Raw genomic sequence first — 14,259 nt, forward strand, 5'->3', positions numbered from 1 at the left:
GAAAGAATGAGTAAAGGAAGAAACTGAGCTGAAAAATAGCCCCAACAAAGCCTCAGATGAGCGCTCAGGGGGCTCTGAAACTGTGGTGGTCTTCCTGAGTTGCCCAAGTTCACTGAGGGGCCAGGTGTTCATATACCCACATCAACCAGTCATTGGATTCAGGCTTCCCTGGGAAGGGACGTGAATTTGGATGATGTGGGTCTCTTTAGCAGAGACTAATTTGACTATGTCCTTGGTTCTAAAGGATGGATCTGGACGGGCCAGAACAGAATGCACGACCGTGATGCTGACAGGATTTGAGAACTAAAAGGGAACAGAGAATGAATATCCTTAGGTAGAGGAAGTCCTTTCATAAGTACAACCTCGTTGCTAAGGCATGATTGCTTTTATCACATGCTAGTTAATATGATTTGACTCTAGTTAAAAAAAATTTTTGTACTGATTGTAAAGTAATTTTGAAGATATTTTGTCGATAAGACTTCTAGAAACACCTGAACCAAAACGATTATTCCGAGTTTAGAACAGAGGTATCAGACAGCTTAAGTCTTTGGTTATACTTCTGCTTTAATAGAGTAACATTTGAAAATACAAAGATACCCAGAAAAAAAAAAAAGTAAAGAATATGAGGTACAGAGAGCACAGCCGTGCTTTAACTTGGGTCTTAAATTTCCAACTCTAACGGCAATCCTACTTCTAGATAAACAATGCCTTCTACTCTGCAAACATAGCCAGTCGGGGTATTATGGTAACACACTTCACACTGTAAAACACAAACACCCACTCTAAAAATTCACTGTGTGTTGCATCTTGATTTTTTTTTCCGCCATAAAAAAAGAGGCATAACCTTCCTTCACAATCAGTTGGCTTCCTGGAGACAAAAAGGCATGGCCTGTCAATTTGCTTCTCAAACTGAATTTTTTTTTTAAGTATAACTTATTCTTTCAAGCAATTTTATAGACATGGGAGCCTTGTTAATTTCGTAGTAAGGTTGGCTGAATATGGTAGAAAGGAAATGCAAGTATTTTCCAGAACAATAGGACAGATAACAGTGTTAAAGCGTAAGCATATGTCTTTTGAAAACTTTATAAGAAACAGAAAAGAGATATAAATTTAAGCTTCTTTGTCAAATGTTTAAAGATTTCTATAAAACTTTTTGTTCCCAAAATTAATCATTTAACCATGGCACACAAAAGATACTGAACACATCGCCTGGTGTCAAGGTGGTGAAACCCTCTCTTTATATGCTAAAATCTTCTTCCGATCCATCTTGAGCTGAGTCCTGCTTGTCTGAGGGCAGATCCCTCCCACGAGGCCTGAAGTTGTGATAGAAAGCATTGTTTCCGTCTACTGGCTGGTATTCTTGGTTGATTTCGTTAGGGAAGATGCTTTCCGAGCTTAAGCCAGAGCCGGAGCCGGAGCCGGAGCCGGAGCCTGATCCAGAGAAGTCCTCAGAAAGAGGGAAGACATCTTGCAAGTTCTGGAACCTCGTTCTGAAGTATGACAAGAAGACAAAAGAAAACACACAGTAAAGTTTGAGACAAAAGGAAGATAATCATAACAACAAATTTTAAGATAAGGAAACAAACGCGGGCACTTGTTCCTCAAATGAAAAGAGTAAAAGCTCCCCAATTTAAAGCAAAAAAATATACGTCAGGCCTTCCCACCTGTTTAGCTATACTTATCCTGCCTAACTTACCAATCAGCATGTCACTTATCAATTCCACATCTACCCGTTGCAGACTCATACAAGCAGTGTTAATTTTCTTACAACCAGCATGTTGTTGTTAGTTGCCGTGTATTGATTCCAACTCACAGCAACCCCATGTGTGAGGAGTAGAACTGCTCCATGGGGTTTTCACAGCTGCGGCCTTTCGGAAGCAGATTGCCACACCTGTCTTCCAAGGCATCTCTGCGTAGGTTTGAACCACCAACTTTTCAGCTAGTAGTCCAGCTCTTAACCGTTAGCAAACCTTATATTTGGAATTTACTTAAGGGGTCATTTATCAAAAACAAAGATTTCTTTTTCCATTTCTCCCGCTAAAGAAAGGATAAACATCTAAGTTAGCCTAAACAGATATTTTCTCTTAATTTAAAATTTCCAAAAACGTTCTAATAATTTACAGTACTTGAACAAAACTCACTCCTGAGAAATTCTTTGTAACAGTGAAGTATTATATCTGCCACCATATAACATTGAATTTCCTCCCAAAAAATATATCCAAAAATTATCCTGCCTTCAATGGCCATTCTTTCATCTCAAGAGGGCTGAAAGGTAGGGCTGATGTGTCTGGGTTGAGTGTAGTGGTTACAAGTCCCCTGAGCACCACGTGACCAGAGCAATGGTGCCACCTTTAAATGCCAGAAGAGGACAACAAAGCATCAGAGCAAAGAGGTGAGTTTCACAGCCTCTGGGTAATTTTCTCAATGAAAATAATAAACCACAAGCCATACAACATGCAAGCAATCCATAAATATTTACAGAAAATCTGGTCCCTCTTCCGAAAGCCAAGGAAAAGAACAGGGACAGGCAAACAAGGCCTCTGCTCTTGGGAAGTTTATAATCTAATGGGGAAGACAGACAATACAAAACAAACAAACCAGGAAAATATTAGGTTGTGCTAAGTACTACGCAGAGGAATAAAATAGACTAACGTGATAGAGGGTGACCAGGTCGCTACCTTACTGGGGAATCAGGGAAAAGAAATCAGAGCTGGAACACAGATTTAGTACTTAACTGATAAAAAACAAAACACTGTCATCGAGTCAATCCCAACTCAAAGTGACACTATGGGACACAGTAGAACTGCCCCATAAGGTTTCCAAGGCTGTAAATCTTTACAGAAGCAGACTGCCACATCTTTCTCCTGCTGAGAAGCTAGTGGGTTCGAACCACCTACTTCTTGGTTGGCAGCTGAGTGCTTTAACCACTGTGCCACCAAGGCTCCTTTACTGACATGTATATGGAATTAAATGACATGGAATGGAATGAGGTCACTAGGAAAAGCACATAGATAGATAAGGGGGCCCAGGACAGAGCCAGGGACATGCCAACATATTAAAGGTTGAGCAGGGGACAAAGAACAGCCAGGGAAGCAAGTGGGAACCTAGGAGAAGTGGGGTCATGGGAATCCAGGAGAAGCGGGGTTGTGGAAGCCCAGAAGAAAGTATTTCAAAGGAGGTGGTGGTCAATTGTTCTTGAAGGGACTTAAGAAATGAAGTAAGCTAAAAACAGACCAGTGGATGTGTCAACCTGGAGTAACTGTGACCTTAGCAGTAGTCTCACAGAAGGTGGTTGAGGAGAAGGTGGTGACAGCAAGTATAGGCAACACTCACAGGAAGGGTCACGTGAACAGGAGCAGAGAATGGGCAACAGCTGGAGGGAGGTTGAGTCAAAGGAGGGCTTTTATCCAAACAAGGGAGATACTAGAGAACATTTGCATGCTGACTGGGCAAAGATGCTGAAGAGTTCAGAGGGGTTAACTGGAGAACTGAAGCCCTGGAGAAGGTGCATGGAGATTCACATACGTGAGGTGTGGCCTTAAAAGCTGCAACACTCAGGGTCCAATAAGGAAATTTCTTTGAATATTTAACAGAGAAGGAATTGGTATACATGTGATGGAAGAGAAGTGAAGCCAAACGGGGGATGGTGAGGTAGCCCAAAGATTATCGACAGCAAGAAGACACTTGTATCCTGGGCTGGGGGAAAGATGGAAGGAGGTGGTGTTACCTGAGCCCAGGGATTGGCCACCTGGTGGAAGCTGAAGCCATGGACGAGACACAGCCCTGCCAGAAGTGCCACCAAGGCAGACAGTGAGAGGAAGCACCCTGGTCTCTCCCTTCTTCCATGCTCTGCACTCTCCCTTCCATGGCTTCCATTGGCTTAATTCAGCCACCGACCTGGAGCCTGAGAAATGCAGTCCACAAGGGTCAGTCTCCCTTGCTACAGAACAGAGCCGGAGAAAGACAAGGAATGGATCTGAGGGCAAACAGGCGCAGGATTGGCACAAAAGCAGGGATCATTCATCCACAGGGACAGGAAGGAAAGCACAGTACCAGAAGTTCAAACTCAGTACTGTGGACTTAAGAGTAAAAACACAGGCAAAGGACCGCCAACCTGCATTCTGAGGATGGCAGTGAAAAACCAAGCCAGCAAAACAGAAGCCTGAAGGAAACACTCTAAACAATCCTCCCACCACCATGACAGGACCTCAGCAGAGGTTGTGAAGTTATGATCACATTAAAATCTGTGAAATCCTACTTACGAAAAAGGGTCATTCCTTGGAGGGAGAATTCTGTTGGATTCGCCTGGAGATAGGTCGAACACTGGTCCCTTCTCATTAATGCAGTTGGCAGAATTACTGTCTGGGTTGCAGCGTACCCACTGGTGTCTGGCTTTCCGCATAGGATGACCTGCCCAAACAAGGAACCCGCGTGCTTAATGAGTATGTCTTACACAGCTTCTAATCACACTCCCTGAGAAATTTTGAATTAAATATATTCTAAACATGGTAGGAGGTGGGGTGTGGATAAAAGCTTTATGCCCATTAATATAGCAGCAGCACCCACCATGTGCCAGGCTTCTACATACATTATTGGTATAGACATGGCCCTTAGGTGGTGCAGATGGTTTGCACTCAACTGCTAACCTAAAGGTTGGTGGTTCGAACCTACCTAGCAGTATCACAGAAGAAAAGCTCCGGTGATCAGCTTCTGTAAAGATTACAGCTAAGAAATCCCTATGGAGCAGTTCTGCCCTGTAACACATGGGATTTGCCATGAGTCAGCAACGACTCAATGGCAACCAACAACAACAATTTGTATACACATTGTTTGTCCTTTTCACAACACCCCGGTAATGAAACAGAGCATTTAAGGTTAGAACAGTCTTTTGGAACCAGCTGCCTTTGGAATCAGGAGCTCTGTAGCAGCTGTGAAACCTTAACTTCCCTAAGTCCCCACTGTAAAATGAAGGTACCAACAGGTCTCTATCTCATAAACTTGTCCCAAAAATTAAATGAGAAAATGCACGTAAAGACCTTCGCATAGTGCCAGGCACATGGTAAACACTTGGTAAGATTAACTATTATTATTTTTGTACTATTATCCCATCTTACACAATGGAAAACCGAGGTCACACAGTAGCAGACTGGAGATTCAAACCCGCAGCTGACTCCACAGCCCACCTCTTTTTGCAGAGGTGACTTAAAACATGTTCAGAATAGTTAAAGAATACCTGGAAAAGTACGTAGCCTTAGTCCTCGTGTTTTAGGGTCATAAGGTATTTTTAGGAATGAAAATTAGCTCAAAACTCATCCTCTGTGTTCTACGTATACTCAGATCAGTCAGAGACTTCACAAAAACAAGCCTCTTCTAGTCACAGAGGAGTATATTTTAACATCCCAGTCTGTCATAGCTTTTTTTTTTTTTTAATTTCTATGAAAAAGACTTCGAACCTGGTATTAGGAGGTTCTACAGGAGACCCTTTATTAGCCTGAAATGAATTCTTCATTCCTCAGCTCCGCCAGGACTGAGGGCTGCTGGTGAGAAATGCTTCCCCACCCTTTGAAGAGCTCACCTCCTCCCCGTGCCAGCCAGATGCCTTATTCAAACAGGTGCTACTAGTAACCACCTAGCAAAAAAGAGCCTGTCTAGAATTCTCGAAAAGCAGGAAAGGTGGTTTTAAAGACCAGCACTTGGTTGTCCCCTACAGATTGGCGTGTAAATGATAAGAACTAAAAAAAAAAAAAGACAAAAACCGGTGTTGCTGGCAATCACTGCAGCATTGTTTGTAACAGCAACAGACAGAAAAATGGAATGTCCATCAGCCACAAACTGGTTACAGAAATTAAAGGATAGCCCTACAGTGCTATACAGCTATCAAAAGGCACGCGGCAGCTCTTCGTGTGCTCGTGGAGAATAATCTCCCAGGTGTAACCAGCAGCCGTTGACTGTGACTCACGGTGATCCCACGTGTCAGAGCCGAACTGTGCTCCACAGGGTTCTCAAATGGCTCATTTTTCAGACATAGATCACCAGGCCTTTCTTCTGCGGTGCCTCTGGGTAGATTCTAACCTCCAACCTTTCGGTTAACAGCTAAGCAGGTTAACTGTTTACACCACCCAGGGACTCCTCTCCAAAGTATATTATTAAGTAAAAAAAAGCAAGGAGCCGTATGCATAGTGTGTTACCATTAGTGTGTGTTTGCATTCTTTGAGAATGTATTTACATATGTGCTTAATGTACGGAACGTCTCCTGACAAGACACACAACAAACGGCGACCTTTGTGAACACACTGGGGAGAGCAGCATGAAGGAGACCAACTTTTTCCTGTATGTCATTTTCAACCTTTTGATTTCTGAGCCACATGTATGCATCACCTATTCAAAATGAATTATTATTTTTTAACAGCTTTATTAAGATTGCATTGACATAATAAGCTGTACTTATTTAAAGTGTACAATTTAATGTTTTAACATATGAATGTGCTCATAGAATCATCACTACAACCAAGGTAATGAACATATCTATAACCCTCAAAAGTTTCCCTGTGTCCTTTTGTAATCCTCACCCTCTCCTTCCTCTTGGTCCCTCCTTCCCCCACACAACCCCTAATCTGCTTTAGATCACAATAGATGACTTTGTATTTTCTAGAATGCTATATAGACTGATATAGCAACTTGCCCAAGTGTTCCCTGGCTTTAGCTCAGGGAGTAGCAGAGAAGGGTTTCTACCTATAGTAGTCTCCCCTAGAAGTGGAGAGTCTATTTGGGTATTCCTTACATCTAGACTGCTTTCACTGTAATTTTTAAAAATAATATTTATGTTATAAAAGGAACGTGTTCATTATAGAAAAATTTGAAAAATATGGAAAACAAAAAGAAAATTTGTCCCTCGTCTCATTACTCAACCACTCAAAAACCACGCATTTGAGTTTTGTTTTTGATTTTTCCCCCTTAGGCACCTGTGTTTGTAGGTGAGTATGCACAAGCAGCTATCAGAGGTGGAAAAGGGGAGTCCATTTCAGAACTGGAACTTCACTTTCCATCTCAATAGGATCGCCAACGACTTTGTTCTTCAAAGTCTGCAGAGTCTGGGAACTTTTTCAAAATGTCCTCTTCCTTTATGACTATTAACATTCAATTTTGTCCTAGCCAATATCTCTGATTAATTTTATAAATTTATAAATACCAAACCATTGCCACTGAGTCCATTCTGACCCTATAGGACAGAGTAGAACTGTCCCATAGAGTTTCCAAGGAGCACCTGGTGGATTCGAACTGCCAACCTTTTGGTCAGCGGACATAGCTCTTAACCACTACGCCACCAGGGTTTCCTTTATAAATACAGTATTACCAAATCATTACAAGATTAGAATATAAAAAATACACAAAACGATTCACCTTAGTCTTATTTACAATAGGAAAACACAGGAAGCAAACTAAAGAGTCAACAATAGTAAATAAATACTCAGATAAATTATGAGACATATACTCATCATAAGAAAATATTAATCAAACAGTAAAAAAGTAGTTGTTATGAAAAAGATTAGGGAGCATTATAGGGAAACCTATATTTAAAAATGGATTTAAAAAGCTGAATACCACTTTGTACGTATAATAATTACAACTACATAAACAGCTATTGGGGAAAAAAATAGGAGGAAGTATACAAAAATAACTATGGTGGTATGAAGGTGGTAGAATTATTAGTGACTTTTCCCTCTCATTTTGGTTTCCAAATTGCTGTGATAAGCAATATTACTTTAAAAATAAAAGCATTAAAAGGACTCTCAAGTAGAAAAAAAGTATTCTCCCACTGGCTTTTTCTCTTTAGAATTCCTATTCTAGCAGTCTTCCCCATGGTTCCTCAGTGTAGTTTACAATGCCTGGTCTGGGACCAGAAACCCTGGTGGCATAGTAGTTAAGTGCTATGGCTGCTAACCAAAAAGTTGACAGTTTGAATCCACCAGCTGCTCGTTGGAAACTCTATGGGGCAGTTCTGCTCTGTCCTATAGGGTCGGCTATGAGTCGGAATCAACTCAATGGCAATGGGTTTGGTTTTTGGTTTTGATCTGGGACCACTAGTTGTCCAAAGTGGGTCAGTTCTTGTCTCTACCTGGAGGCTGTGAACAAGGCAGGCAAAATGATATCAACAAGGTCTGCCTCTTACTGGCTGTGTGACCTTGGTCAACTTACTTAACCTCTCTGTATGTATCTCCATTTCCTCATCTTTAAAATGAGGATAGAAATAGACCATCTTTTTCAGTTGCTCAGAGGAATAAATGGGATAATAAATGTTAGCTTCTTAGGATAGTACCTAGCACCATGATAAACCAGCTAAACCAGTTGCCATGATCAGTTCTGACTCATAGTACCCTGTGTGTTTCAGAATAGAACTGCACTCTGCTGTATGATCTTTTGGAAGTAGATTGCCAGCCAGGCCTTTCTTCCAAAGCACCTTTGGTTCAATTCAAACCACCAGCCTGTCAGTCAGTCATTTAGCTGCTTACTCATGTGTGCCACCCAGGGATACAACAGCACCAGGTGCTGCAGTGAGGGGGGGAAGAGTATGACAACCCGTTTCTGATAGTAGACAGCTCATAGAGACCGGAATTTAAATTCCCGTTCTACCACTTAACTATCTCTCTGATTCTCATATTTCAAATATATTTTATGTATTGTTATTATACCTCAAAGAGGTCCTGTTTAAATGCGATAAAAGTATGTGAAGCACCACGGTCCTTTGTGCATCGTAGGCTTTAGTTTGGCATCTAACAACTAAGAAGCCCTTCTTGTAGCTGGGATAAAAGTACAACTTCTTCTCCAGCAGAGGGCGACGTCTTCACACCCTACGCTGTCCAGACCAGCGCTGCTCCATACAACTAACTAAAAGGTGAACCACATACGGAAGTTTAAATGTTCTTGTAGCCATATTTTAAAAAGAAACAGGTAATATTAATTTTCATATATGCATTTAGCCCAATCTATTGAAAAGATTGTCATTTTAACATATTATCAATATAAAAGTTCTTAATGGGGCATTTTACATTCCTTTTTTCTACTGAGTCTTTGAAATCGGTCGTGTATTTTGCACTTACACACGTCTCAATTTGGACTTGTCACATTTCTGGTGCTCAATAGCCGGACAGCACAGTTCTAGGCTGTCTCCTCTACCTGAAGCTGATGCGCTGAAAATCAAGCTCAAGAAAATTTTGCTTGAATAGGAGGTGAAACAGAAAAAACAAAATCAATATTAGGAGGAGGCAGCCAAGTGAGAGACTGCATCTTTCCACTGGTATAACAAATATAATTTTGGTACATAGTGAAAAAAAAAAAGAAAGAAAATTTCCTAAAGTACAAAATTCTCCCAGAGTTCAGAATTTCAGCTTTTAAAATTTATAAAGAAATAGAAGGTAGAACACCTTCACCCCCAAAGTCTATCTAAATTTGGGGTTGATGATTTTAAATGTACTCGAAAATAAGAACATGGTTACAGACACAAAATTTCTGAGGTAACTATTCAATGGTGTTGGCAGGATATGAAAATTCACCAGCAGGACTGTCCCTTGATGTGAGAGTATCTTGACTCTATCTTACATAAGATAAATATCTTATTACTATAATAATTTAAGAAATAAAAGAATGTACTTTCATGGATGGAAATGTTATCATACTAAAAAGGCCTACTTACAGCATCTGCTGGTTAATTTTGTGGTGGATTCCAAACGGAAGAAGGATTTGTGTTTGGAATCCCTTCCCTCACTGCCTGGCTTCCACCTCCCCCGCACACAAAGGTCACTAGCATTGCTTCACCAAGAACTTCTTAGGGGTAAATGTTACCGGAGCAAACAACTTCCCCACTTGAATCTGTCTGTATCTTTCTATATTGTAGTACCAATTTTTCTGCAACGTAATCACAATTTGGAATCCCTGGGTGGCACAAACAGTTAAGTGCTTGACTACTAAACAAAAGTAGGAGGATCGAACCCACCAAGAGATGCCTCAGAAGAAGGCCCTGGCCATCTGCTTCCGAAGGGTCACAGCCTTGAAACCCCATGGAGTGCAGTTCTACTCTACAACAACAATGGGGCAAACAGGAGTAGGAATAGGCCCCAGGGCAGCTGGTTTGGTTGGTTTATTTTTTATCACAATTTGTTAACTTCCTGTTCTTAACGGAGAGTTACTGCATGCAAGCTAAAGAAACTGCCTTGTTAAAAAAAAAAAAAAAAGACCATTTCGATTCATTCAAAATGGTAGCACTTAAACGGCAGCCTTCATTATCTAAGTTAAAGTTACTTCCTTCCGGCCTATGGGCTCCACAAGATCCCTCCACCCTTGCCTGGTTTGACAAGCTATAAAAAGCTCAAAGTTTACTTTCGATTTCTCCCTCTCTATCCTCAACTCGCTACGGGGTCACTATGAGTTGGAATGGACTAGAAGGCAACAGGAAGAAAAAAAATTCTCAAGGAAGGAGCTCTGCTGGCTCAGTGGTTAAGTGATCAGCCGCTAACGGAAAGGTTGGCAGTTCGAACCTACCAGCAGCTTCCAGGAGAAAAGACCTGGCAATCTGCTTCCAGAAAGATTAGAAATACAGCCTAGGAAATCCTGTGGGCCAGTTCTACTCTGTCATACGGGGTCGCTATGAGTCAGAAGCCACTTGGTAAACGTTACTGCCAGGCTCCCGGCAAAGGAAGGTTTTTTTTGCTTTTTGTTTTAAGTAAGGAAAACCTCTCATCCACCTAAGAAGACTGCTGAGTTGCAACAGAAAGTTAACTCTAACCTTAAAAATAGCCATTAATTAATTGCAAGGAGACTTACGTAAGTCTCTTAAGCCTTTTGCATGAGGCTGATGTAAAGAGCAAGAGAGGATTTCTGTCAGATCCTGTTTTTGCCTCTAGAAATTAGCGCTAACTCATCCTCAAAGGGAAGACGATGATCATTACCAGAGATCACCCAGCAGTACCACAGGCGTGCAGTTACTACCCCTACTGTGATCTAGGGGACAGCATCGAGGGGACATGTAGTCTGGCCACACTTGCTCTTAGATTTTCCATTTTCTTTCTTTCTGGGCACCTTTGAAACAGAGAGGCAATAAAAGAGTTTAGGACTCATAGGCCTCATCAATAATCCTCTGAGCTCTGAATGAAATAGATTAGCCATCTATACTCTCCAGGGTCTCACACTTGTTGTAAACTTCCATTTCACTCTGCACTCTGTAGACCCGATTTTGCAACGTGTCTTTACTTCGGGTTGGCTTATAGTAACATAAGACTCTTGGAATATGCCCAGGAAATGCAAGTGACAAGTCTAATTAATTTGCACAGTTAAGTCAAACCAATGGGTTAAGTAAAACATGTGTAAAGGGTGGGAAAAGAATGTTATCAAATCATATTTAGCATCACATGGACATAGAATGAAACGGTGGCCTGACTGTATTATAGCCTGTATCGTTATCACTTATACAGGCAGCCAGGGGTTGGTATCTAAATGAGTTATTTCTTTTGTAAGGATCAGCACAAAGCTGGTTCCTATGAGGTGGAGGTTAAAGATGTCCCAAATGTCCAACTTTTCCAAGCTGCTGTACCGCTCCGTGATCTCTAACATCAGCTACTCCCTCTCCCCTCAGTATTCTCTCACCTGTCTTTGGGTTCCCTAATTCGCTGCAATGTCTCACAGAGCTCACAAACCACATAAAGGAAGTGGCTCATGTAGTTGTGGAGGCTGGCAAGTCCCAAATTCATGGGTCAGGCATAGGCTTCTCCTTGGCCCTCAGTCTCTGCTCAAAGGCACTCAGCTTTCTCACTCTGTAGGCCAGGAAACCCATTGTGCCACCTGTTTCGGGTCTCTCCTTCCTTGGTGGAGGTGGGCTCTTCCTTTCCTGCCTCTGGGGTGGCTCATTTCAAGCCCAGAGGGATGGCAAAACTGACCAATCCCCTTGGTGGACTACAATTACCTTATCATACAACCCCACCCAATCACCTAGGTGGGAGTTCCAAGACCAAGGCTAGAAAGGCCACACACAAAGCAATACAATACACCACAGCAACGGTGTCCTTTTGTATTCAGATGGGGACACCTGTCAAGGCCTTGAACCCAAGGCAAAATGCCTTTTTCTTTTAGAAGCTTCCAAGTTTTTCAGTTCATTTATTGTCTCTTTCTTGATTTCCATTTGCAACAAAGATCTAAATCTACCAGGTGATGATATAAATGTTAGTATTTTATCCAATTTCATATTGTTTTGGTTTCTTTTTCTACTTCTTCCTTTCATTCCAATACATACTATAAAAGGAACTTCTTATTTTTATTTTCGGTCTGTGTTAAGTCTATTTTACCTATGGAATCTCAATGAGGAAGTGGCACTTTTGGGAAATTTTGGAAAAATAAAGACCAGGGTATCCCCAGCACCAACTGGTCACTCAGCTCTGTGCTACAGTCATGGATTTCAGTATCTCAATCTCATCAGAGCAGATAGTTATTAGGGAATTATTTCATAAGTTGAAGATTTTTTCCAAAAGACCCAAGTAAAGCCTGTTCCCTACAATCAACAATGTTTTATACAGTAAAACCTGCAAAAACCAGAAACTGTGTAAGACAGAAACCTGTCTTTGTTGTTGTTGTTAGGTGCCGTCAAGTTGGTTCCGACTCATAGCGACCCTACGCACAACAGAACGAAACACTCAAACCTGTGAGAGAAGGAAAATTCAAATATTTTCCACTAATAGAGAGCAATGGAAATATGGTAAGACTAAAAAAAAAAAAAGACTACACCCTGTCAAAGGCCAAAAATTTTCGAGACTCAAAAAAACAAGGCAGTCCCGTCAAGTTCCAGCTCTCACAGGTTTCGCTGTACTTTCTTAAGAAATAAGGTTAATGGAAATGCTTCATCAACATTACTTGCTGTTTTTTTTTCCGCAACTAGAAGAAAATAATCTTAGAATTTTCCAATATATGATGAAGGTACCTGAGATCACCTGTAAGATTTCACCTCCATTGGAAATAAGAACATGATAACTAGAAGTTGCTTCGAAGAAACAAATTGAGGATGTGTGTCACTGTGATTCAACATTTCCTTTATGATTTGGGGATACTGAATATTTTTCTACTATTAATTTGGCCATCCATTTGGCTGCCCATGGCCTTCTGCCTTATTTAGACATGATCCCTTATTTACCAAAGGAAAAGAAATTGTATTTTTCTTACAAACTAATCATTTTCCGTTTCTTAGTCGTGAAAGGTTTTAAGTTGTTTACTCTGACTAATGATAAACTTACCAAGAAATTGCCGAGTGTGATGTTTCTTTGAGTAACAGCACAAATACTAAAACTCGTTGGCCTCTCTTTTAAAAAATCTAACTGAAAAGTATCACATTAGTTATGCCTACCTAGATGTGAAAGTTTACTAAGACCCAAGTTAAAAGAAAATATATGTATATATATGCACAGGCAAACTAACCCTTATTTAAAAAGAACAGTCCCCAGTGTCAAAATCAATGACTCGGAAGTACCACCTCTTCCATGTGATGAACGCATGGGTCATTTTCTATCTTCCTTTCCTAGGCCTTTTGATTTATAAGCCACACATTTTCATGCCAGGGTATAATAACACATCTCGGTCATTGTAAGAGTTCACAAGGCTGCACCTGCTTCAGAGTTTAATTTTTCTAGTTACCAAACGTTGCCAAACTCACACTAAGGATTTCAGCCACCCGAATCCTGTCTCTTCTACTTCCTTACAATATTATATATCCCATGCCTTAAAATAAACACCTTTTTTTGGGGGGGGGGGCTTACAAAGAAGAGCTCAGAAGGAAAAACCAACCACTCCTGGGTCTTACCTTGAACTGAAGATGCCAGCACGAGGATGAGGGAGAGGGCCAGGACCAGCCTGCTGCACCTGAGGAGGCTATGCATGGTGACCAGTACACTCCCACTCCAGCCGCCTGCACTCCAACCTCGCAATTAGGAAGCGGGGCAGGGTTATCTCTGTCCCTTTTAGACAAGGTTCCAAAACCTCAAACCCTGCCCAGCAGACACGTCACAATTTCCTGAACAAATAGAAAAAGATCCAAATCAAAACCAAAAAAAAAAAAAAAACCCCAGAAGCAAAATAACTATTCATACCCATTATGAAACTGCACTCCCCAGGCTTGCTTTTTTCAAAAGTTTTTTTTTTTTTTTTTTTTTTTTTGCCACTTGCCTGTTAAAAATGTTTTCCCATTGAAACAGCAAAATCAGCATTCAGGGCAGTTTGTTTTGACTT

The 14,259-nt window shown here is 41.1% G+C and overlaps 1 protein-coding gene across 1 annotated transcript; it reads right to left on the bottom strand.

Moving 5' to 3' along the window:
* Positions 1-544: 544 nt before the first annotated feature.
* On the bottom strand, positions 545-13,989 carry SRGN (serglycin). Its single transcript, XM_049855611.1, has 3 exons — positions 13,835-13,989; positions 4,263-4,410; positions 545-1,490 (listed from the first exon to the last, which is right to left on the bottom strand). The coding sequence occupies exons 1-3, from the start codon at positions 13,908-13,910 to the stop codon at positions 1,238-1,240; spliced, it is 477 nt and encodes a 158-aa protein (XP_049711568.1). The 5' UTR covers positions 13,911-13,989; the 3' UTR covers positions 545-1,237.
* Positions 13,990-14,259: the final 270 nt, after the last annotated feature.

This window comes from Elephas maximus, chromosome 16, assembly GCF_024166365.1.
Source record: "Elephas maximus indicus isolate mEleMax1 chromosome 16, mEleMax1 primary haplotype, whole genome shotgun sequence".
In the NCBI taxonomy this organism is placed as follows: domain Eukaryota; kingdom Metazoa; phylum Chordata; class Mammalia; order Proboscidea; family Elephantidae; genus Elephas; species Elephas maximus.